Here is a 25,961-nt window from a genome sequence, read left to right as displayed (position 1 = left end):
GGGCATGAAAGGGAAGCAGTGGTTGGGAAGGAAGTGAGACAGGGTTGTAGCCTCTCCCCGATGTTATTCTATCTGTATATTAAGCAAGCAGTAAAGGAAACAAAAGAAAAATTTGGAGTAGGTATTAAAATTCATAGAGAAGAAATAAAAACTTTGAGGTTCGCCGATGACATTGTAATGCTATCAGAGACAGCAAAGGACTCTGAAGAGCAGTTGAACGGAATGGACGGCGTTTTGAAAGGAGGATATAAGATGAACGTCAACAAAAGCAAAACGAGGATAACAGAATATAGTCGAATTAAGTCTGGCGATACTGAGGGGATTACATTAGGAAATGAGACACTTAAATAGTAAAGGAGGTTTGCTATTTGGGGAGTAAAATAACTGATGATGGTCGAAGTAGAGAGGATATAAGATGGAGACTGGCAATGGCAATGAAAGCGTTTCTGAAAAAGAGAAATTTGTTAACATCGAGTTTTGATTTAAGTGTCAGGAAGTCTTTTCTTAAAGTATTTGTATAGAGTGTAGCCATGTATGGAAGTGAAACATGGACAATAAATAGTTTAGACAAGAAGAGAATAGAAGCTTTCGAAATGTGGTGCTACAGAAGAATGCTGAAGATTAGATGGGTAGATCACATAACTAATGATGAAGTATTGAATAGAATTGGGGAGAAGAGGAGTTTGTGGAACAACTTGACAAAAAGAAGGGACCGGTTGTTAGGACATGTTCTGAGGCATCAAGGGATCACAAATTAACATTGAAGGGCAGTGTGGAGGGTAAAAATCGTAGAGGGTGACCAAGAGATGAATACGCTAAGCAGATTCAGAAGGATGTAGGTTGCAGTAAGTACTGGTAGATGAAGAAGCTTGGACAGGATAGGGTAGCATGGAGAGCTGCATCAAACCAGTCTCAGGACTGAAGACAACAACAACAACATAGGATAAAATTAACAAGGTGCATGAGGAATGAGGTAGTGGCTTTGGAGTTCAAAGGACATTGGGAAAGGTAGTGTTCAGCAGTGGTAAGACCGTGAGCATGACGAATGTTGGTGTACAGGGAGGTGGTGTCAATAAGGATGAGTGGGGTCCCAGGAGGTAAAGGGGTGGGAATGGTGAAGAGTCAGTGAAGGAAGTGGTTGGGGCCTTTGACAAGAAAGGCTAGATTATGGACAATTGGTTGTAGGTGTTGGTCAATGAGGGCAAAATTCTTTCAGTGGTGGCACAATACTGGCCACAACAGGGTGCCCAGGATTGTTGCGTTTGTGGATTTTGGGGAGCATGTAGAAGGTGGGTGTGTAGGGTGTCACAGGGGTGACGAGGGAAATAGATTCAGTGGAGAGGTTCTGGGAAGGGCCTAAGGCTTGAAGCAGGGATTGGAGGTTGTGTTGGACTTCTGTAATGGGACATTTTGGCACAGTTAATGTAGAGGAGTCAGGTAATTGGCACACAGATTCCACCAGGTAGTCACTGTTATTCATAACAACAGTGGTGGAACATTTTTCTGCAGGTAAGATGATTAGGTCAGGATTTGTTTAGAGATTGTGTATGTCTAGTCTTTCTTATGCTGAAATGTTGGTCTTCTGAGGAATGGACCTGAGGAAGGATGGTGAGGCCAAGTTGTAGGTAAGGAATTCCTGGAAGGTGACCAGTGGGTAGTTATGTGAAAAGGGAGGAGGAGCATCACAGTTAGATGGTAATATGAACTGGGAGAGTGTTGACATTCCAATCTGGAGTTTCCATTGTTACAATTATTTTTTATAATGTTTCAAATTATGAACCAAAAATGAAAACTGAAAACACACCATAAGAAGTTTTTACCTCGGTAGGAAAATGACAATTATTATGGAAACCATGTAAAAGTGACACAAAAGTTTCAAAAGGCAGTAGGGGTTCAATGAACATGGATTTTATTATATTCTGATCAGAGAACATCACATGACAGGTATAACCACCTGGCAAGCATTTCCTTGTCATCAAAGTGAATATCAAGTACACTATTTATTACAATAAATCACAAAATATAAGAGAATTAATGACTATTTCATTACAGAACTGTCATTCATGATCAGATTTACACAGTGTATATACTCACACACAATGACAATCTATAAAACAAATATTTACATCGCAAGCAACAAAAAATGAAATATCACACACCGCTATCACTGTCACTGGCGCTACTGCTATCACTACCACTTCCACTTCCGCTTCCACTGCCTGACTGTGATTTGTTACTTCCTGATGATGTGCTCCCTTCACTAGCACTGCCCTCTTCCTCACTGTCACTTCTGCCATCTTCCTTGGCACTAGCTGCAGCCTCTTGGTCTTCTTCTGCCTCTTTCTCTGTGCCTGTTTCTTCTTCCTCTCCTCCTACTTCCATCTCTGTTTCTTGTCTTTCGCCCTCTGCCTCTTCACCTTCTTCCTCATTTTCTTCTTGGCTCTCTTCTTTATCACTTGCTTCCCTGTCACTAGCTTCCCTGTCACTTGCCTCTTTATCACTATCATCCCTCTCACTTGCTTCTTTATCACTACCATCCTTATCACTTGCTTCCTTGTCACTCTCATCTTTGTCACTTCCTTCCTTCTCACTCTCACTGGCAATAGCACTGTCATTTCCACTGTTCTCCTGGTCATCATCTTCCTCAGCAGCTTCGCCATTCTGTGTCTCACCATCCTCTGTTGCCTTTTCACCATCAGAGTCCTCCCCATCAGCTTCGCCATCTTCTTCTCTCTGTTCTGTTTTATCATCCTGTTGTGTTTCTTCCCCATCTTCTTGCTGCTGCTGTTCCTGTGTTTCTTCCTCCTCTTCCTCATCCTCTTCATCTTCTTCTTCCTCCTCCTCACCAGGAGGTTCAAGCTGACGCTCCCTGTACCTCTGCATACGATATTCTTGAGCTTTCAATGGGCGATGACGTACAATCAATCTTGTATTATTCGGCTGTTGTCCTACTTTTTGACGCCGCTTACTGAGTCTAACTCTCGTTTCTAGTTCATTATAATAAACACCATCCTCACGCACAACAAGGAAGTAGTTTTCTTCATAACCTTTGGATGCTTTGCTTTTCACATTCCAATTGTATTCACGAGCCATTTTGTAGTCATACTCTTCTTCATCCTCATATTCAACACAATTTGTAAAATCTTTGCGCCTTTTCTCTAGAGTTTCTTGAGTAGGTAAAAAGTATGCTACAAACTGCTCTCCACTCTCATCCATGACACCTCGTATCATTGCCTGTGACATTTCTTCAATCTGAGCTGGGAAAGATCTACCAGTCGGTGCAGGATCAGAATCAAAAATAACTTGGGCACAAGGATACTTCCATATCTTAAAGTCTGGATATACTGGCTGTATTTCTACAGGAACAACATTTGGTTTACTATAATGCTTCTCAATGGGCTTCTTAGAATCCTCAAATGTCTTCTCAATTGCTTTAATTTGACTATCCCGGTCCATAATAAGTGTTTCATCCTTGAAATTTTTCTTAATGCTGTAACCAACCTTCGCTTCTACTTTGTCCATAGTCTGAGGCTGAAATCTTGTTTGTTCAGTAGAAATATATTCTGTTCTCCTCAACCAGGAGACACTTCGTGCATGATGACGAGAGCGTTTTGAGTCTTGTGGTGTTAAAACATCTTCTTCCAATAACTTCTCATCTGCAGGATCCAAGACTGCTCCAGGATCACCAGCATATGTATCTTTATTAATTAAATCAATATGGACTCCAAGGTCATGTTCTGTAAGAACTTCATATTTATAATTTCTTTCTAAAGATGTGGGGTTGTACTGAATAAATCGAATTGACTCAAATGGATATGTTATAAATTTGGGATCAAATGGAATATCTGGCAAAGTATTACAATATTTTACCCTGCATACTAACTCAGATCGTTTCTCTCCTGGCCTTACTGGGCGCTGATCCCGCTCAGTATTAATATTGGATTGGATTGTTGGCGCCATTGTCAAAGCTTCCTGCTTGCTATTTATACAGAAGTCATCTAAGAATCATTTTCTCCTGCAGAGGCTTCCAGGAAGTCAAGTTATCACACTTGGAAATCAGCACATGGATATCTGCTTTATTCTGAAGTATGCTGACCCCTGAAAAAGGCAAAAGAAAATCATTTTAATGACATTATTTCCATATTATTGTTATGTTTTGGCACTACTCCCTACTATTGCTGAAAATTAGATTGTATACCAAACATTAAAAATTCAGAGTGTAAACGAATACTGTGACAGAAATGCAGCTCATAATTTGCAAATGAATAAGTTACATAACATGGGTAACAATAACTTTCATGAATATGTAAAACACTTGACATGGCTCATGTATGAAAAACAAAAAAAAACTGCTGCCATTGCTACACATCATAAGGTTGTTTGTGGTGTATAGATGTAGATATTTCACTTTTATGTGCAAATATAGATGAATCAGAGCACATCCCCTGTAACACAAGAGTCATATTTTCCTAACGTCATTGGATGCGTGGTGATGAAAAAGAAGAAAATGATGATGATTACGATAATAATGATGGTGTTAACACTTACTGCCTAGTGTTATCCACAATATCCCCAGAGTTACTTTCCTGAAAATATTTTTTTTTTCTTTTTCCTCTTATTACTACATATCATTTTAAATCTGACCATAGATCTTCACTCCACCTACCTAGGTCAATTACATGTCTTCCAGACACACTGTTAACACAACCCTCACTCCTGCTCTCCAAATGGTTAGACAATGAAAATTTCCCATTCTGGATGTCTGTTGCTTCCAGAAAGATCTGCAAGTCTTAAGATTTCTCCAATCCCTGTCACTCAAAAACGTGATTCTACTTAAGCAGGCCACTATGGCACAGGTATCACTGAAGCAGCTTTGCAAGAACCCACATCAAAATTACAGTATGTATTAAATAGACTATAACTGCTTTGTCAACACCCAATAGCAGCCAATCCTATATCACTAGCCTTTCCCATGTTGAATACTCACAGAAACTCCTCATCACAAAGAATTCAAAACCAAGCACAAGCTTAGCACTACTTTCAACATATCTTCTCGAGAACTATTTGATTGACTAAGTTTCATTCCTATCTAAAAGCTTAACTGTCAGTTCCACACCAAATGCAAGACTAGTCAAAGACCTGTTATTCTTTATCTACTCTTTACAAAGAAAACACCATTTTATCATACTGCATATTCATCCAAAGCACACACAACCTTGTCTCTGCCGTTCATCCATCCCTTCAACCAACCAAACCCCCCCCCCCCCCTACACACACACACACACACACACACAATATCTATATTTTCCAGTGCTGAAGGTGGGTACCATACTTCCTTGAAAAAACATTCCACCAAAATTAACTAACATCTCCAGTCCAATGGTCACAATCTAGCTTCCCACATTACAGATTGACCACTTCCTCCATCACCTCTCCATAGTTCCTATCCATTTGCTCCTGACTCCCTCTAGTTGTGCTTGTCACCAACATCATTCAACCTAAAGATCCTTGGAGGAAGAGGAAGACTGACAGATGAAGCAATTGCAGAGGTATTATGGGTCTGCAATTAGGCAAAATACAAGAAGCATTGAGCATATGAGGAGAGTAGTTTGGGCATTATTTTTTCATACTGCATCAACGAATGAGCACCCACAACATGCACTGTGTCCCACAGGCGATGACTCATGGGGTAAGCACCAATCAGGAAAGGAATATGACCATAAAAACAGTTTGCCAAATGCTGTAATTAAGCCCATATTCAGAGATTTATCACAGCCAAGTTTATTGGAGAAGTGTTTACATGGGAAAACACAAAATCCAAATGAAAGTGTAAATAATTTAATTTGGATTAGGATTCCCAAAAAGAGTGTTTGTACAGATAAAAACATTGCAGTTTGGAGTGTATGATGCAGTGGCAACACACAATGAAGGAAACATTATCAAATGTGATGTACTGAAACGTTTAGGTTTCCAACTACGACACAACACCATTTCCACAATGTGCTAATTGGTGAAGAAAGACTAAGACGTACAGGAAGAAGAGCGAAAAGCCTACAACATGTAGCAAAAGCGGAGAAAAGACCAGTGAAAGGGAAACTAACACTGGAAAAAGAAGAGGATGCTGATAATCCATCATATGGGGCAGGAATGTATTTAAAAACTTTGGAAGCCATTTCCCGAAACTTTAAAATTTTCACTTTTGAGGAACATTTTCTCAAAAACTGCTAACAGTATATCAATTAAATTTATATATAATATTGTTTACTTCTTTACCTTCATTTTTATAACAAATTGTAAAAAAAAATATTATACAATTCAAGAGTTATAGAAGAAAAAGTGCAAAATTTTAGAGAAAAAAATAAGCATCTGTTTAAAAAAATTGTAAAACAAAAACCAATAAATAGTTCTTAACATGGCATTATAATTTTGTAGAGAAGTATTCACTGAACATATAGTCCAAATATCAGAGCAATACGTTAAATGGTTTTAGAAAAAATGTTCCTTCTAATTGCTAAAATTAACGTGTAGGAGATGATTCGTTCCAGCTCCCCTTAAGTTGGCATGACTGTTGAAAGCATCTTCTCACAGCCATGGCTAATGCCAAACTGCTACCAAGTGTAACTTTAACCTCAATAATATGATACTGATCATAACATGGTCAACTTGCATGAATGCAGCCTTGCTCCTTCCCTCTAATGCCAGATCCTGTAGTTATAAACTGTTCTTACAACAGATCATTTAGTCCAATAACCCCATGCCCTCAGCAATCACTCTCTCTCATCCACCTCAACCACTACTCCCTCCCAGTTTCCTTTACCTCACTTCCCTTTTTCTCATCAGCCTTTTAATTCTCACTACTTTACTCTGGCCCCCACACTTTACTGTGGTTCACATGCCTTTCAACTTCGTTCTCACTGTTCCTTCAGCAGTAAGACACAAACAAATATTCAAAATTCTGATAAGCTTAGACTCATAAGCACTGGCAAAGAAAGTATGAAAGGTAAAGTAAAAACATTTTTACTGTATGACATTTGACTTAAGGAAATACTTATTCCTTAAGGCAGTTTTTACTAGTAATGATGGTAGCCATATTAATAATAATAATAATAATAATAATAATAATAACCACCATGCAGAGGAGATATTGAGACAAAGACAAGCACAACAAAAAGACTGCTCAACAAGCAAGCTTTTGGCCAAAATGCCTTCTTCTATGGTAGACAAAACACACACACACACACACACACACACACACACACACACACAAACAAAAACATGACCACTGTCTCTGGCTGCCGAGACCAGACTGTGAGCAACTACGGATGATGGGAGAAACAGTCTGGGTGGTGGGTATAAGGAGGTGGCTGGGGTGGGGAGGGAGAGCAGCGTAGGGTGGAGGTAGGGGCAGGGGTAGGGGTGGGGTGATGGTTAAGTATTGTTTGTGGGAGCATACAGGGATGTGATGGGGACAGGGAAGGGCAGCTAGGTGCACTTGGGAGGCTGGGGGGGGGGGGGGGGGAAGGGAAGGGGGGGGGGGGGACAGAAAGGGAGCAAAGTAAAATGACAGCAGGAGCATTGGTGGTGGAATAGAAGGCTCTGTAGTGCTGGAGTGGGAACACAGAAGGGGACAGGTGGGTGAAGGACAATGGCCAAGAAAGGTTGAAGCAAGGTGGGTTAGGGCAATCACATCTATAGTGATGAGCAGTCCCACTCCAAATATACCAAAGGTATCACTGAGACCTTCACAGACTGAAATTACACTCCCAACTTTGTACAGCAACAGATCTTCCATGCCATAAATCTTTAGTCACACCTCTGGCCACAAGGAGCATTTCATTCATGACTCACTATCACCCAGAAGTGGAAGACCTGAATCACATTATCTGCCACAGTTTTGACTACCTCTCTTAATACCCTGAAATGAAGAATATCCTACCCATTAACCTACCCACCCTTCCCACAGCGGCATTCCAATGTCCATTGAACTTACACAACATCCTCATCCATCCCTACTCCCATTCCCTTGCTTCATGGCGCATATCCATAACAGACCTAGATACAAGATCTGTCCCATACATCCTCCCACCATACTCAGGTCTAGCCACAAGCATCACCTATCTCATCAAAAAAAGGCAGGGCTACCTGTGAAAGCAGTTATGCAATCTACACATTAAGCTGCAGCCACTGTCCTGCATGCTACACGGGTGTGACAACTAACAAGCTGTCTGTTCACACTAATGGCCAATACAATCTATGGACCACCCTGTTACTGAGTGCACTGACCAACACAATGTTATTCACTTCAATGACTCCTTCACAGCCTGCACTATCTGGATCTTTCTTACCAACACCAGCTTTCCTGAACTGCACAGGTGGGAACTCTCCCTGCAATATAACATTGTTCTCATAACCCTCCTGGCCTCAACTGATGTTAGTTACTGCCCTTCACCCTCCTATCCTCTTATCTGCTCCCACTTCAGCACTACACAGCCTTCTCTTCCACTTACACACCCCCACAGTTAATTTACTTTTTCCCCATTTCCACTCCCTTCCCCCCCCCCCCCCCCCACCCAGCAACATCTAATCTGCCAATTGCATTTAGCTGCCCTTCCCTGCACCATCATCGTCCCTGTATGCTCCCACAAGCAGGACTTTACCATCCCACACCCCTACCACACTATCTATCTCCCTCCCCACCCCAGCCTCCTCCTTACCCCCACTGCTTATGATTCAACATCACCACTATGTCCTTTGTGAAAAAGACACAGTAATAAAGAATAATAATGACACATATATTTGAGAATAATGAACCCGAGATTGCTAATGAATTATCTCAGATAGTTCCAGGCTGGACCGTGTACCAAATTTCAACATAAGAGGGGCTATGGGTGTCAATAAATCAATAATAAACACCCTAGAGATGAAATGCCTAAAAACAGTGGACCACAGCAGAGAGAAGAAAATGTGGATGACCTAACAGGAGCTGGAGCCAAGAGATCTTGAAGGATGCCCAAGGACTACGAGGAGGAGACGGGCAAGATCGGAAGAAATGAAAAACAGGATGTGAGAAATGGGACAGCCATAGGTTACTCACATGATGATGATGATGATGGCAGTAGTACTGATGATGGTGGTACCCACCAATGAGAGGTTACAATATTTTTTTATATAAAATAAATTACTTTACATCTGTTATGTACATGACAGAGAAAAAATATGGAAAAAAATCATTTCAGTAATTTGAGAAAATCTTTTGAAGTTTTGTTACAAATCTGATGACTGGTGGCCAAACCATTCATGATGATTCTATGGTAATAAGACTTTATTTCCATACTTTTACTACTTGTTACATGTTATTATAGATGCTAGTGCATATTACACATGTGAGACTTTGTGCATAAGATATTTAATTGCTATAGAGCTTAAAATTTGATTGTCACATACCACAAGAACTCTACAAAATACGAGTAAAGGCTTATTTATTCTATGAACTTATTAGATAAGCCCAAATTCACAAAAAGATTTTGGAGTGAGGTCCACAATTACTCACTAACATTACAGACATAAACAGACAAATATCAAACAAGGCAACAATGTATTTCTACCAGCTACAGAATGCACACTGTACCCGTAACATCCCAGCAAAAATCAGTTCACTCCTCCCGCCAAGTGTTGGCTCAGGTAAAACATACACTATGTTGGGATCATCAGTCAGAACATATTAATCCTTTTCATCTGGCCACATGAAGATGGCATTGTTAAGTTTCTAGAAAATTAACCTCATCAGTCATCTAGATTTGGTGTAACAACTGAGACACTATGTAGTCTACATCACACTAAGAATTGATAATTTCTAATATCATGGACACAGAAAGCCTTAATCACACCACAGATGTCATGTACAATGGTATCAAATCTCTCCTTGCATGATGTTTTAGCAACAACCACGTCTTTTTTATGAGCAGCAGTAAATTTGCTGCAGTAGCATTGCCTATTTATTGGGTGACTGGCAGTGCTTTCTTGGCTCTGCAGACTGTTTTTCCCAGTGCTTGAGGAAAAATATTATCAACATCTGTGTTCCAGAATGAAATTTCTGCTCTGCAGTGGAATGCACACTGTCATGACAAACTTCCGGGCAAATTAAATCTGTGGTCCAGACCTAGACTCGAACTCTAGACCATTGCCTTTTGTGTGCAAGTGCTCTACTGAGCTACCCACGCAAGACTCATGACCCGTCCTCACAGATTTACTTCTTCCAGTACCTCATTTCCTGCCTTCCAAGTCTTGGTCCAGCACACAGTTTTAATGTTCCGGGAAGCTTCACATCAGTACCCACTCCACTGCAAAGTGAAAATTTCATTCTGAAAGCATACCACAGGTTGTGGCTACAGCACTCTCTGCAATGTCCTTTCTTCCACGAGCATTAGTCCTGCAAAATTCACAAGATAACATCTGTCAAGTTGGGAAGGTAGATGAGGTACTGCAGAAGTAAAGCTGTGAGGACAGGTCATCAGTCATGCTCAGATAGCTCAATGAAAGTCAAAGTTTCAGAGCTCAAGTCTCTGTCTAGCACACAGTTTTAATCTGCTAGGAAATTTCTTTTATGTCTTCTTGTGGCTTTTCAATACTTTCTTGCTCTTGATGACAATCTTTCCTTTCTGCAGGTCCTTTGCATAGCTATTCCAATGTTGCACTACTTTCTTCTTTTGGTGTTACTTTCTGCCTCTCTGTTAGTGCTTCGCTTTTCAACATTTTTCTTCTTCACATGCTAGCATCTTCCTCCAATTTTGCCAGCTTACAATCCCAGCTGTATGAGACATGGTTACTAGGTTTAGCCAATCTTTTTGAGGAAGAATAGACTTGTCACATCTCTAACAAAATGCTATACCCCACATTTCAGTAACAAGCATTATCAGATAATGCTTAACTGTTTAGATAGATTCACTTGATTATGAAATTAGAGCTTCGAAATTCTCAGTCCAGAAGGAACTGTTTCACAGCTGCAGCACAGAAAAATCATCATAGATTGTTAGATAAGTGAACAGAACTGCATGTCCAAATGGACTGTTGACAGCCATTTCAAATGATTTGGGCAATATTGCCAGATATGATTCACAGATGCTAGATGCCATTATCAACAGTACCAACTTTGGAAAATATTTTCCTCTTACTCTGGGAAGAAAAAGAAATTAATGTTACGCACCTATCAGGAATTTTAAGATTTTCATGTTTCCTGTTACACAACTTTCTGGAAGAGTATCTTTTATTTCATATGCCACGATCACTAGTTTATTGAAAACTGAAATAGGCCTACACATATCTTGTCCAAAATACTGTGAATGACCTCTACTAGAATATGGTAAAAATACACATGGTGTCTCAAGGAAAACATACTGGTTTAGATATTTCTTTTCAATTTTATTGTAGAAGTGGGTCCACCTCTTCTCCATCTACTGTCAATCTCACGATTCACCTTTTTATGTAAGAGTGGGGAGGGGGGGGGGGGGGAGTGAGAGAGAGAAAATGCAGACACAAAGCAGAACAAAGAAGTTGCTACTTAATCTATGCTTTTTGGTATTACAGGAACCTATTTGAAATTAATAGCGTCAGTTCTGAGTAATACAAAAAATACTGTCAGTTTTTCCCTGCTCTATCATTATTACTGAATTTCAGAAAATTTAAAGCAGAGCTATTAAATACTTATTAAAACAGAACAAACAGGTGAAAGGGAGGTTCTGTAAATACATAAGCCTATCACATGTGTCATTCATACTCCCAGAAAACACATTTTTAAATAAATTTATATGCTATATTTCTAGATTTATTTATCATGTACTTCATGCATGTTTATTGACTTCTCAACAGACCACATTAATTAAAGTAAGCCCTATAGCATACTGCCATGTACAATTACAAACACACTCATTAATTACAACATAAACTGCATTACAAGGAGCTTCTTAATCTCACCACACACAAAACAAACTGTCACGCTTTAAGGCCTAATGTAATACTCTGAAGTTAAGCAGTATAGTTGTATCTGTCCTACATAGCATACTGAATTAATAGGTGGATACCATTTCCCGAAATGTAGTGATAAAACTGGAATCTCCACGTCAGAAATGGGGGAGGAACTAGGAACTCATAAATATGCACTCCTACAATGTTACAGGCCAAATTATGAAGTCCAGTTCATTTTTTCTTTCAACAGAAAATTAAAGGTACAATGTGTTAGTCCCACACAAAACTAAGAACAAACAGCATATGCCACTGTATCTTACGAGCTTAATTATAGTTTTCGGTACCCAACAAGTACATCAGATTATGATGCGTAGCATTCTAAACGAAACCACTTGCTCATACCTAATTCTTACCAAAAATGTTCCGCTGGAATAGTACGCGTCACCCACAGAAATCCGCACTGTGGCAGGTATCCATCAATCGTCCCAAAACCTGTTATATGCAGCAAACCACATGGCGGTTTATAACAGTCTGGTAGTACTGGTCAACAAAAACATTCGCTGCATACATGTGTGAGCCTGTTATTTGTACTGAAGACCATATTCCCGTTGCAATAGTACGAAGCTACACTTGATTCGTAACACTCGATACCGGCGACGCCGGTTTATCAAACACAATAAACACTAGCGAACTCACTGTACAAAGTACAAACGAAATATCTCTCTCTGCTTCCCGATTTGTTTTACGGGTGGAACCAGAGTTAATCTTTAGCTTAGACAAGTGAAGTTCGTTCAGAGATCAAAATACGAATTATTTTGATTTTGCGCAAGACGCATGCGCAAAAAATAACAAATGCAATGCAATGCAGAGAGTTGTTATGGGATCCCTGCGATGTGTGTAACTGTCAACAGAGAAGCGTAAAGAGCACCTGAACGTGATAAATGTGCAATTTGTTGTGTCTGTGATATACAGTGATATTTTCTTTAATAGATTTAGTTTACTAGAAGTTTTATATTGATCATGGAGTCAACTGAGTCTCCTTTCTGAAGGAAATGTGAGTTGCGTTTGTACCTTTCTTTGTTTACGAAGTAGCTGTCATCGTATGTAGGCTGCTCATTAGTTACAATTATGTTCGATTTGCTTTGTCGACGTTTTAATGTAATAGCATTCGTTTATAATTTTCTAGATTTCATTCTTATTTTACATTCGTATCTGGAAGCTTCAGTTCACTGCTTCTATCACAGTTAAAGTAAAAACTTTGCTTGTTGTCAAGATATTTCACGCTATTAAGATGACATTTAAATTTGCAGAGTTCACCAGGTTTGTCCTCGAGCTCATGCATGTTGCGGGAGGTGGAGCGATATCACTTCAAGGAGAACAATCTGAAGATTCTCAGACTCCAGCATCCACACCACCTTCACCAGATCAAGCGAGAAACGATCATGACGGTTCAAGTAAATGTACGCCAACGATTTGATTGTAAATGTTTCTTTTATCATCGAGTGGTGGTGATGTATGTTCCCTTTATCCCAGTTCAAATGACTACGAAGCATGTCAGTGTACTTGTTTAGTGACCAGTTAGTTAGGCTACTGTAAACTATGTAAATCTCTAAATTCTAGATTGATTGAAAACAATCATCTGCATTGCACACATTTCTGAATGTTACTTACAAAAATGACAGACCTCTTGCACTTAGATAAAAACAACACTGAAAATTTAATTCATTTGCTACACTGTGCAATGAGCGCTCCCACCCTTAATATGTTGGATAAATTTACATAGTAGCCACCCTTGCATATTTCATAGTTTGTATATGACATGTATGTAATATGCATCGTCTAACCAAAACGGGACCTCAGGGTAACGCTACAGTTCAGTGAGATTAGATTAGATTTTCATTCCATAGATCCGTGCTGAGGAGATCCTCGTGGATGTGGAACATGTCTTTTTTTTTTTTTTTTTTTTTTTTTTAAAGCTGAAATAACAATACTAATAGTATGAAAATATACATCATTTGCTTTATTAAAAAATTCGTCAATGGAGTAGAAGGAGTTGGCCACTAGTAAGTCTTTCAGGCTTCTTTTAAACTGATCTTTATTTGTAACTAAATTTTTTATGTTGGCTGGCAAATTATTGAAGATGAGTATTCCTGAGTAGTGGGCCCCTTCTTGAACTAAAGTAAGTGCTTTTAAGTCCTTGTGCAGATCATTTTTGTTCCTGATATTGTATGTATGAACTGAGCTGTTTGTTGGAAAAAGAGATATATTATTTAGGACAAAGTTCATTAAGGAGTAAATATACTGAGAGGCAGTAGTTAGTATACCCAGTTCTTTGAAGAAGTTTCTACAGGACGTCCATGAATTTACTCCACAAATAATACGTGTTACACACTTTTATACTCTTAAAGCTTTTGTTTGACTTGAAGAGTTACCCCAAAATATTTTACCATATGACATTATGGAATGAAAGTAGGCAAAGTATGCAAGCTTTTTTATTTTTATGTCGGCTAACACTCGAATTGCAAATACAGATTTATTAAGGCATTCCTGCAGTTCTGTGGTGTGCTCCTCCCAACTGAATTTATTATCAAGTTGTAATCCCAGGAATTTAAGACTGTCAACCTCTTCTATCTGCTCTTCTTCATACTTTGTGGATATGCTGGGTGGAAACCTCTTACATGTTCTGAATTGCATGTAGTGAGTCTTTTCAAAGTTTAATGTCAGTGAGTTGGCTTTAAACCATTTATTAATATTCATGAAAATATCATTAGCAGATCTTTCTAGAACTACATTCGACATACTATTTATTGCAATACCTGTGTCATCTGCAAACAAAACGAACTCTGCTTTTAGGAGTGTAACTGATGAGAGATCATTAATGTACACAAGAACAAGCAATGGCCCTAAGATGGATCCTTGTGGGACATCACATGTAATTTCTTCCCATTCTGATGACGACTGATGACTTAATTCACTAGTCCCTTGCACTGACACTCTTTGTTTCCTGTTAGCAAGGTATGACTTGAACCATTTTGCAGCACTGCCTGTGACACCATAGAATTCTAATTTATTTAAAAGGATGTTATGGTTCACACAATCAAATGCCTTTGACAAATCACAGAAAATACCTGCTGCTTGTAACTTGTTATTCAGTGAATTAAGTACATTTTTATTGTAGGTGTAAATAGCCTTCTCGATATCAGAACCCTTCAGAAATCCAAACTGTGTTCTTGATAATATGTTATTTGTGGTCAGATGGTTGAGAAGCTGCCTGTACATTACTTTTTCTAAAATTTTTGAGAATGCTGATAAAAGTGAAATTGGTCTGTAGTTTGATGGTATCTCTTTATCCCCTTTTTTGAATAGAGGCTTAACATCAGCATATTTTAGCCAGTCAGGAAATGTCCCAGTTATAATTGACTGGTTACACAAGTAACTTAGAATTGTACTAAACTCACAAGAACATGCCTTAATTAACTTTGTTGATATATCATCATAACCACTATAATGCTTTGTTTTTAATGATTTTACTATGGAAGTTATTTCTTTTGGTGAATTGAGTGACATATTCATGTACCTGAAGCTATTTGTAAAGGCTAGTTTCAGATATTCAAGGGCATTATTTACTGATCCTGACAATCCCATTCTATCAGTAATGGATATAAAGTACTTGTTAAATAGATTTGCCACACTACGCCCATCGGTTACTAATGTGTCATCTACCCTTAATGCTATTTGCTCCTGTTCCTTTCTGGTTCTACCAGTCTCGTCTTTCACTATATCCCATATTGTTTTTATTTTGTTCTCTGACATTGCTATCTTCTTCTCGTAGTGCATTTGTTTAGATGTCTGAATTACTTTTTTTAATATTTTACAGTATTCCTTGTATTTAGCTAACCATCAGCATTGGAGCTAATCTTGGTCGACAGATGCATTTTCCTTTTTTTTCTTTCAAGAAATCTTTATTCCTCGAGTAACCCATGGTTTTATTATAGACTTCTGTTTGATTTGAGTAACTTTTAGAGGAAAACAGTTTTCAAACATGATACTGACATTGTTCATGAATGTGCTATATTTTTAATTCGTGTCATGAGCACTATAAACATCTTTCCACTTCATATCTTTGAGCAGTTTTCTAAAACACTCAATTTTTGGTTGATTGACTACTCTCCTGTACTCAGATTTAGCAGTCTTGTTAATCTTCTTAGAATTTACATCTAAAACAAGGAGCTGCATGTCATGATCTGATAGTCCATTTATTACAGGTTTTATGATATGATTTTGTTCCTTTGATTTATCTATAAAAATGTTATCAGTGGCTGTCCTTGAGGTTTTAGTGATCCTAGTTGGAAAGTTTACAGTGTGAGTTAGATTGAATGACAACATTACTAACTGCAGTAAATGTTTACTGGAAGATTGTATTAGAAAATCTGTATTAAAGTCACCAGCAATCATAATTTCTTTGTTTCTTCCTGTTAAATAACCCAAAAGAGCTTCTAGATGATTTATGAATAGATTATAATTTCCTGCAGGTGCTCGGTAAATAGTTACTATTATATAGGATCTGTTATGGAACTCTACTTCTGTTGCACATGCTTCTAGATGCTGCTCTAAACAGAATTTATTAATGTCAATGTTCTTGAATTTATGGCAGTTTTTAATAAATGTGGCAACTTTTCCTCCATCCATATCTACTCTGCAGAAGTAGGAAGCTGGCTTAAATCCTGAAATGTCTAACATATCTATACCAGTGGTCACTTGGTGTTCAGAGAGGCAGATTATGTCAATTTGGTTAGATGAATTCATTTCATCGATACAAATGAGTAGTTCATCAACTTTATTTCTGAGTCCCGGAATGTTCTGGTGTAATAAAGATAACTGATACTTCATACTAATGGGATTATAACTGCTTTGGCGAAGATGAACTGGCAGTGTCTGATTACTTTCTGTCACCATAGCCACGATTTAAAGAGGGGTTCCACTATTACAGTCTAGCAACATATTGGGCAGATGGATACCATTTATAGCTATTGTGGAAAAATTCTTGTTTAGTTTTTCTTCCAGAATATGCCATTTTCAGCTGTATATAATTAGTATTTACCTGTCAGTCATAGTAATTATATTTCTGGGTTGAATAGATTGCTAAATAATGCATCATAGGCCTGCAGGTTCAGTAATTAGCACTAAACGCAAAATTTGAGACAGACACATTTTCTTACTAGTTATTTAAAAAGCTCAGGGTATTTAATGTTGGTTAATTAGTCTCTTGCGTACTTGAGGTGAGCTTGGGATGCTGTCCAGAATAATAATATTTCACTTTATTGTTACTGCATGATAGTTATTTCAGTATGTTTTTCTTTCTTAGGCCTACTTGTATATAAATACATATAGGTACACACATTGAAATTTCTCTAAGAGCCACACTAGTTCCATTAAAAAAAAGACCTCGACGATCAGACCAGAAGGCTCCGAATGGTTGCTTTGTCCTCCACTGTCTGTGGCACCATTTGAATTCAATATGGAGGTGCATGTGTTTAGCACAACATTACTCCAGCCGTATTGTCTCCATTGAACAATGGAGCCACTACCTCTCTCTAGCAGCTTCATAATTGCCCTCACAGAGTTCATTGCACACTGCTCTATTCTTTCCAACAAGAAAAATCTGTAATAGTACTGAAAAATAGAGCCTGGGTCCATCACATGACATTCAGATACGCTGATCACTAGTCTTCAGAGGAGGACAAAAATATTTCATAAGTTTTGCATATTCCATGGATCCTGTCTGCGTATAATTGCCATGATGCAAAATGTAACCGTGAGATATAATTTCTCTGTGAAAACATTGCCACAAACTGGTCATTTACGTAAATAACTGGATTTTCTGTTTTTATCTTGATGTACAAACAAATTAGATTGATGTAACCCAACTACATACATACTAGCTACTCAGAAATGCATCTATGAAGTAGATGGAGTTGTCAAGCAGAAATGATTTCAACTTGTTCCCCCCCCCCCCCCCCCCCTTTTTTTTTTTTTTTTTTTTTTTTTTTTTTTTTTTTTTTTTTTTTTTTTGGCAGCTGTATACTTTGCTCCTTTTTGTATAAGAGTAATTTTATGTTTATGAATAGACTGGAGACCAGATATTATCTTTATCACATATCTGTGCAATGAATTCTTTGTCTCTATGCATGGAATTGCACCAGAAAATTATTCTGTATGGCATTAAGGAATGGTACGGAAAATAATTTTTGGTTCTTTTCATCACCAAAATCAGCAATTACATGTAGAGCAAATGTTGCTGAAGTCAGTCTTTTGAGAATATTTGTAATATTTCCAATTAAAGTTCTGATCTGTATGCTCTCCCAAAAATATTGAACAGTTAGTTTCAAATATCCTATTTTCTTTCCCCAGTGCAGTATTGTTAATGGTTATTATTATTATTATGCTTTGTACAGAGTTGAATGAACTGCCCCCCCCCCCTTTTAAGCGAGATGCCATTTACTTTAATAATACACTGTCAGAAAAAACTAGTACACATCAATTGTGATCCAATGATGGCATATACCACCTGGAGAGATTGAACAATGGCATACTGGAGTCTCTCTGAAAAGGCACCTCTTGAAAGGGATGGGTTAAATATGTGGCTGAGTATAGTAACTGTATTAGAATAACCTTCTTTCAATATTTTGGCCAAAGTATTATCAGCCCTATAAGAATTATTACTTTTTAAGGTAATTAATATTTTCAGATTTCCCTGAAAGAAGTTGAATTGATTGCTTGTGGTACTGATTGTTGCGTGTACTGCATACATCTTTTTAGATGTGTGAACTGAGTTTATGAACCACATTTAGAGAGTGACTGTTAATCTTTACTTGATGAAGAGTCCCAGGTATTTGACAACTTACTTCTATCTACATCTACATGGATACTCTGCAAATCACATTTAAGTGCCTGGCAGAGGGTTCATCGAACCATCTTCACAATTCTCTATTATTCCAATCTCGTATAGCGTGCAGAAAGAATGAACACCTATATCTTTCCATACAAGCTCTGATTTCCCTCATTTTATTGTAGTGATCATTTCTCCCTATGTAGGTCAATGTCAACAAAATATTTTCGCATTCGGAGGAGAAAGTTGGTGATTGGAATTTTGAGAATATTCCATCGCAACGAAAAACGCCTTTCTTTTAATGATGTCCAGCCCAAGTGCTGTATCATTTCTGTGACACTCTCTCCCATATTTTGCAATAATACAAAATGTGCTGCCCTTCTTTGAACTTTTTCGATGTACTCCGTCAGTCCTATCTGGTAAGGATCCCACATCGCGCAGCAGTATCCTGAAAGAGGATAGACAAGTGTAGTGTAGACAGTCTCCTTAGTAGATCTGTTACATTTTCTATGTGTCCTGCCAATAAAACACAGTCTTCGGTTAGCCTTCCCCACAACATTTTCTGTGTGTTCCTTCCAATTTAAGTTGTTTGTAATTGTAATACCTAGGTATTTAGCTGAATTTACGGCTTTTAGATTAGACTGATTTATCGTGTAACTGAAGTTTAACAAATTCCTTTTAGCACTCATGTGGATGACCTCACACTTTTCGTTATTCAGGGTCAACTGCCAATTTTTGCACCATTCAGATATCTTTTCTAAATCGTTGTGCAACTTGTTTTGATCTTCTCATGACTTTATTAGTCGATAAATGACTGCGTCATCTGCAAACAACCTAAGACGGCTGCTTAGATTGTCTCCCAAATCGTTTATATAGATGGAGAGTCTGCCTCCATAGCTAAGTGGTTAGTGCAGGTGACTGCCATGCAGGATATCAGTGTTCATTTCCCAGTACAGTCAGAGATTCTTCCTTTGTGTGAGTGCTGAACTGGGATGCATTCAGCCCCATGAGATCAGCTGTGGAGTTACTTGACCAAGTAGTAGCGGCTCCCAGTCACGAATACTGACAGAGGCTGGGAGAGTAGTGTGCTGACCCCATACTAATCCATAGCACATTCAATGATGCCATTGGAATCCGTTGGTACCGATAATCCCACCAGGGCCCATGGACAGAGTTTACATACAGGGTGTTTCAAAAATGACCGGTATATTTGAAACGGCAATAAAAACTAAACGAGCAGCGATAGAAATACACCGTTTGTTGCAATATGCTTGGGACAACAGTACATTTTCAGGCAGACAAACTTTCGAAATTACAGTAGTTACAATTTTCAACAACAGATGGCGCTGCGGTCTGGGAAATTCTATAGTACGATATTTTCCACATATCCACCATGCGTAGCACTAATATGGCGTAGTCTCTGAATGAAATTACCCGAAACCTTTGACAACGTGTCTGGCGGAATGGCTTCACATGCAGATGAGATGTACTGCTTCAGCTGTTCAATTGTTTCTGGATTCTGGCGGTACACCTGGTCTTTCAAGTGTCCCCACAGAAAGAAGTCACAGGGGTTCAAGTCTGGCGAATAGGGAGGCCAATCCACGCCGCCTCCTGTATGTTTCGGATAGCCAAAAGCAATCACACGATCATTGAAATATTCATTCAGGAAATTAAAGACGTCGGCCGTGCGATGTGGCCGGGCACCATCTTGCATAAACCACGAGGTGTTCGCAGTGTCGTCTAAGGCAGTTTGTACCGCCACAAATTCACGAAGAATGTCCAGATAGCGTGATGCAGTAATCGTTTCGGATCTGAAAAAAGGGCCAATGATTCCTTTGGAAGACATGGCGGCCCAGACCAGTACTTTTTGAGGATGCAGGGACGATGGGACTGCAACATGGGGCTTTTCGGTTCCCCATATGCGCCAGTTCTGTTTATTGACGAAGCCGTCCAGGTAAAAATAAGCTTCGTCAGTAAACCAAATGCTGCCCACATGCATATCGCCGTCATCAATCCTGTGCACTATATCGTTAGCGAATGTCTCTCGTGCAGCAATGGTAGCGGCGCTGAGGGGTTGCCGCGTTTGAATTTTGTATGGATAGAGGTGTAAACTCTGGCGCATGAGACGATACGTGGATGTTGGCGTCATTTGGACCGCAGCTGCAACACGGCGAACGGAAACCCGAGGCCGCTGTTGGATCACCTGCTGCACTAGCTGCGTGTTGCCCTCTGTGGTTGCCGTACGCGGTCGCCCTACCTTTCCAGCACGTTCATCCGTCACGTTCCCAGTCCGTTGAAATTTTTCAAACAGATCCTCTATTGTATCGCTTTTCGGTCCTTTGGTTACATTAAACCTCCGTTGAAAACTTCGTCTTGTTGCAACAACACTGTGTTCTAGGCGGTGGAATTCCAACACCAGAAAAATCCTCTGTTCTAAGGAATAAACCATGTTGTCTACGGCACACTTGCACGTTGTGAACAGCACACGCTTACAGCAGAAAGACGACGTACAGAATGGCGCACCCACAGACTGCGTTGTCTTCTATATCTTTCACATCACTTGCAGCGCCATCTGTTGTTGAAAATTGTAACTACTGTAATTTCGAAAGTTTGTCCGCCTGAAAATGTACTGTTGTCCCAAGCATATTGCAACAAACGGTGTATTTCTATCGCTGTTCGTTTAGTTTTTATTGCCGTTTCAAATATACCGGTCATTTTTGAAACACCCTGTACATTTACATACTTCATGAGAATTGGTATGGGGTAAGCATGATTATATGAGGTTGTCACCCTGTGGCTAGAGAACATTGCCACAAATGATCTTTCTGGTGATACTTGCAAACCATTTACACTGCCTGAGATGGTCGGATCTTAGTACATACATGCACCATTGGTGGGTATGTAAATGATTAGAGTTGCAATGAGATTTGTGGGGCATTTACAAGTGACAGTGGCCTGAGGTTGGACTGCATAGGAATGTGAAGTCACACATACTCGCCATAACCCCCTGTGGGTCCGGGGGTTAGAATAGACCCAAGGTATTCCTGCCTGTCATACGAGGTGACTAAAAGAAGTTTCACAAGTTTCGGCCTTTATGTGATGGTCCCCTGTAGGGTTTGACCTCCCGTTCTTCAAAATTTTCCTCAAGAGAGAGCCAGTTGTGGAAGGGCACCTTACAAGGTGCATTGTGTCCATCATGCATTGAGATCTTTAGCCCACTTTCTCATTGTCCTGCCTATTCTCCATCTCTTGGACGATGACACCTTCCTGGATGCATTTTCCACCATGCACTATGCAGTGTTGATTTCTGCGCCGTCGATGACCATGGACTTCTTTGCACCTGATATCCAGCACTGTAGCCAGTCTGTTGTGGTAGGGCCGCCATGTACCCTGTTGGTTGTAGCCCCCTGACCAACAGGGATTGCTCTGCTGATGCCTGCGCCGTTAACTCCCCACGTATGCCAAGGGATAGGTGCCCATCCCCCTGGGGCATCGGGACTCCCACCAATGGCCATCCTGCCAGGTGGACTTTACTGCGGCTGGGTGGCGGCCGTGGGGAGGGCCCCTGGTCGGAGTGGGTGGCATCAGGGCGGATGACACACAATGAAGCATAGTCCATCATCTGTTGCTGGTGGTGAAACACCAGCAGTCTCTAAGCGATCACGAGCTCGATTCAGCGCACAGAAGTACGACCCCAAATCATTCCCCTCCCTGGCCACACCATGGGAGGAACGTCAGGCTAAGGATGTCAGTGGATCTTATTCGCCCCGGTACCTTGTATGTTACTGAGCTGATGGGGAATCTTTCATGACGATGAGTTTTTTGTTGAGCATTTAGAGGACAAGTTTGGGGAGGTGGAGTGCTTGTCCAAAATGAAATCTGGGTCAGTCTTGATCAAAACAGCATCCTCTGCCCAGTCACGGGAGTTACTCACTTGTGACAAGCTGAGGGATGTCTCTGTAACCAACACGCCCAGTAAGAGCTTAAATATGGTTCAGGGTATCATATTTCACAGAGGCCTTCTTTTGCAATCTGACAGTGAGCTGCGCGTCAATTTAGAGCGGCGAGGTATACATTTTGTCCGGCATGTCCACTGGGGTCTGAAGGACAATCAAGTTGTCACCGGTGCCTTCATCTTGGCCTTTGAGGGTGATGCATGGCCCAAGAAGGTCAAGGTGATGGTCTACCAGTGTAATGTAAAGCCCTATATCCCTCCCCCGATGCGGTGTTTTAAGTGCTGGAAGTTCGGCCATATGCCTTCCCGCTGTACTTCTAGCGTCACATGCCGAGATTGCAGATGCCCATCACATCCCAATACTCCATGTTCCCCTCCTCCCATCCGTGTCAACTGCGGAGAGCACCATTCACCTTGTTTGCCTGACTGCAGGATTCTCCAGAAAGAAAGGAAAATCATGGAGTACAAGACCCTGGACAGACTGACCTACGCTGAGACTAAGAGAAAATTTGAACGCCTGCATCCTCTGTGTATGACATTGTCTTACCTCGCTGCTACAACAGTTCTGGCACCATCAGCTTCCTCAACCCAGGTCACCTCTCAGAGCCGGAAGACTACACATGCCCCCATGATGGTGGGGGGTATTTCCCTACCTGTTGCTCCTGCTTCACCTACTTCGGGAGCAACACCCCCTCAACCATCGGGGACGTCCATCCCTAATTCTAAGCCAGAGAAGCGTAAGTCTTCTTTGGCTTCTCTCGCTAGAAAGGGGTCTCTTGGGTCACTCCCCTCCCAGGTTTCTTCTACTGGGAAAGACAGCACCCGCCAGTGGCTAAAGAGCCCAAAAGCAGCTGGTTGTAGGGTTTCACACTCGTCCTCAGGCCCGGAGACTGAGCCAGTGAAGTCCTCCCAGCCAGGGAAACCCAAGGATCAGCAAGAGAAATCCAAACAGAAAACCCCTAAGACCAAGGAAATTGCACTGGCACCCACACCACCGCTACCTACAAGGTCTGCGCTGAGGATGAGGCGGAGATTTTGGCGTCCACTGAGGACCTAGATCTCGCCAGACCCTCAGACATAATGGGTATAGACTGCTCAGGCAATAAATCGGTGGCAGCAGGTGACTCTGTGGCGTAAACTGCCTCATTAATGTTCCAGGCCTTCCCAGTCTCACGATGCCATCCTACAGTGGAATTGCAGCAGTTTTTTCCACCGTCTGGCTGAGCTATGGCAACTGTTACGCTTTACACCTGCTATCTGAATTGCCCTCCAGGAAACCTGGTTCCCAGCAGTGTGGACTCCTGCCCTCCACGGCTATAAGGGATGTTACAGGAACCGTAGCGACTATAATTGAGTGTCAGTTGGAGTTTGCGTTTATATCCTAAACTCGGTCTGTAGTGAACATGTGCCCCTTCAAACCCCTCTTGAAGCTGTGGCTGTCAGAATAAGGAGAACGCAGGAAATACCTGTCTGCAATGTATATACTCCTCCAGATGGTGCAGTACCCCTGAATGTATTAGCTGCACCGGTTGAACAACTCCCTAAACCTTTCCTACTTCTGGGAGAATTTAATGCCCATAACCTGTTGTGGGGTGGTACCATGCTTACTGGCCGAGGCAGAGATGTTGAAACTTTACTGTTGCAATTCAACCTCTGCCTCTTAAATACTGGGGGGGGGGGGGGGGGGGGGGCACCACACATTTCAGTGTTGCTCATGGGAGTTACTCAGCTGTTGATCTATCAATTTGCAGCCCAGGACTTCTCCCATCTGTTCACTGGAGAGCACATGACGACCTGTGTGGTAGTGGCCACTTCCCCATCTTTCTATCACTGCCCCAGTGTCAGGCACACGGACACCTGCCCAGATGGGCTTTTAACAAGATGGACTGGGGAACTTTCACCTCTGCTGTCACCACTGAATCACCCCCACACGGTAACATCGATGTGATGGTTGAGCATGTGACTATAACAATTGTTTCTGCAGCAGAAAACACGATCCCTCGTAGGGTGCCCGAGGCATAAGGCAGTCCCTTGGTGGTCACCGGAAGCCGTTGAAGCAATTAAGGAGCGTCGGCGAGCTCTACAGCGGCATAAGTGGCACCCTACCCTGGAGCACCTCATAGCCTTTAAACGGCTATGTGCCCATGTTCGCTACCTTATCAAACAACGGAAGAAGGAATGTTGGGAGACATACGTCTCCACCATTGAGTGCCACACATCACCTTCCCAAGTCTGGGCAAAGATCAAATGTCTTTTCGGCTACCAGGCCTCAACAGCTGTCCCCCGTCTTACCATGAATGGCGAGTTATGTACCGACGCAATCAACGAGCACTTTACTCGAGCCTCTGTGTTGGAGAATTACCCCCCAGCCTTTTGCACACTCAGACAGCGGGTGTAAGGGAATGTCCTCTCATTCACTATACGCTGCAGTGAATCCTATAATGCCCCATTTACAGAGTGTGAGCTCCTCAGTGCCCTTTCACATTGCCCCGACACAGGTCCTGGGCCTAATCGCATCCACAGCCAGATAATTAAACATCTGACTACAAGCGACATCTTCTTGTCATCTTCAACTGGATCTGGTGTGACGGCATCTTTCCCTTGCAATGGCAGGAGAGCACCATCATTCTGGTGCTCAAACCTGGTAAAAACCTGCTTGACGTGGATAGCTTTCAGCCCATCAGCCTCACCAACGTTCATTGTACGCTGCTGGAATGTATGGTATGTCAGCGGTTGGGTTGGGTCCTGGAGTCACGTGGATTGCTGACTCCATATCAGGGCAGCTTCCGCCAGGGTTGCTCTACTGCTGATAATTTTGTGTCCATCGAGTCTGCCATCCGAACAGCCTTTTCCAGATGGCAACACCTGATTGTCATCTTTTTTGACTTACGTAAAGCATACGACACGACTTGGCGACCTCATATCCTCGCCACATCGTATGAGTGAGGTCTCAGGGGACCACTCCCGATTTTTATCCAAAACTTACAGTTGCTCCGTACTTTCCGTGTCCAAGATGGTGACTCCCATAGTTCCATCCATATCCAGGAGAATGGAGTCCCACTGGGCTCTGTATTGAGTGTCTCTCTATTTTTAGTGGCCATTAACGGTCTAGTCAGCAGCTGTCGGGCCCTCTGTCTCACCTTCTCTGTATGCAGA

At 41.0% G+C, this 25,961-nt stretch overlaps 2 protein-coding genes across 4 annotated transcripts in view; one reads left to right on the top strand and one right to left on the bottom strand.

The window, feature by feature from the left end:
• Positions 1–1,892: 1,892 nt before the first annotated feature.
• LOC126251507 (RNA polymerase II-associated factor 1 homolog) lies at positions 1,893–12,721 on the bottom strand. 2 transcript variants are annotated; one of them, XM_049951982.1, is made up of 2 exons: positions 12,364–12,721; positions 1,893–4,098 (listed from the first exon to the last, which is right to left on the bottom strand). In XM_049951982.1, the coding sequence occupies exon 2, from the start codon at positions 3,958–3,960 to the stop codon at positions 2,152–2,154; it is 1,809 nt and encodes a 602-aa protein (XP_049807939.1). In that variant the 5' UTR covers positions 3,961–4,098; positions 12,364–12,721; the 3' UTR covers positions 1,893–2,151. The 2 variants fall into 2 exon arrangements, with proteins under 2 accessions (XP_049807939.1, XP_049807938.1); XM_049951981.1 differs by having other exon boundaries at positions 12,375–12,721.
• An 85-nt stretch (positions 12,722–12,806) lies between these two features.
• LOC126251509 (uncharacterized) overlaps positions 12,807–25,961 on the top strand; it is a 42,689-nt gene continuing 29,534 nt past the window's right edge. Inside the window, exons 1-2 of one of the 2 annotated variants that reach the window (XM_049951984.1) lie at positions 12,807–13,015; positions 13,272–13,421. In XM_049951984.1, the coding sequence (XP_049807941.1) occupies positions 13,298–13,421 (124 nt within the window). In that variant the 5' untranslated portion in view covers positions 12,807–13,015; positions 13,272–13,297. The remainder of the gene's footprint in view (positions 13,016–13,271; positions 13,422–25,961) is intronic. The other variant, XM_049951983.1, reaches the window with a different exon arrangement.

This window comes from Schistocerca nitens, chromosome 4 (genome assembly GCF_023898315.1).
Source record: "Schistocerca nitens isolate TAMUIC-IGC-003100 chromosome 4, iqSchNite1.1, whole genome shotgun sequence".
Classification (NCBI taxonomy): domain Eukaryota; kingdom Metazoa; phylum Arthropoda; class Insecta; order Orthoptera; family Acrididae; genus Schistocerca; species Schistocerca nitens.
Note: the sequence above shows the minus strand (reverse complement) of the source record. Positions and strands in the feature narration are given on the sequence as shown.

Coding starts and splice junctions, on each gene's coding strand:
- LOC126251507 (XM_049951982.1), bottom strand. CDS start 3,960: ATGGCGCCAACAATCCAATCCAATATTAATACTGAGCGGGATCAGCGC.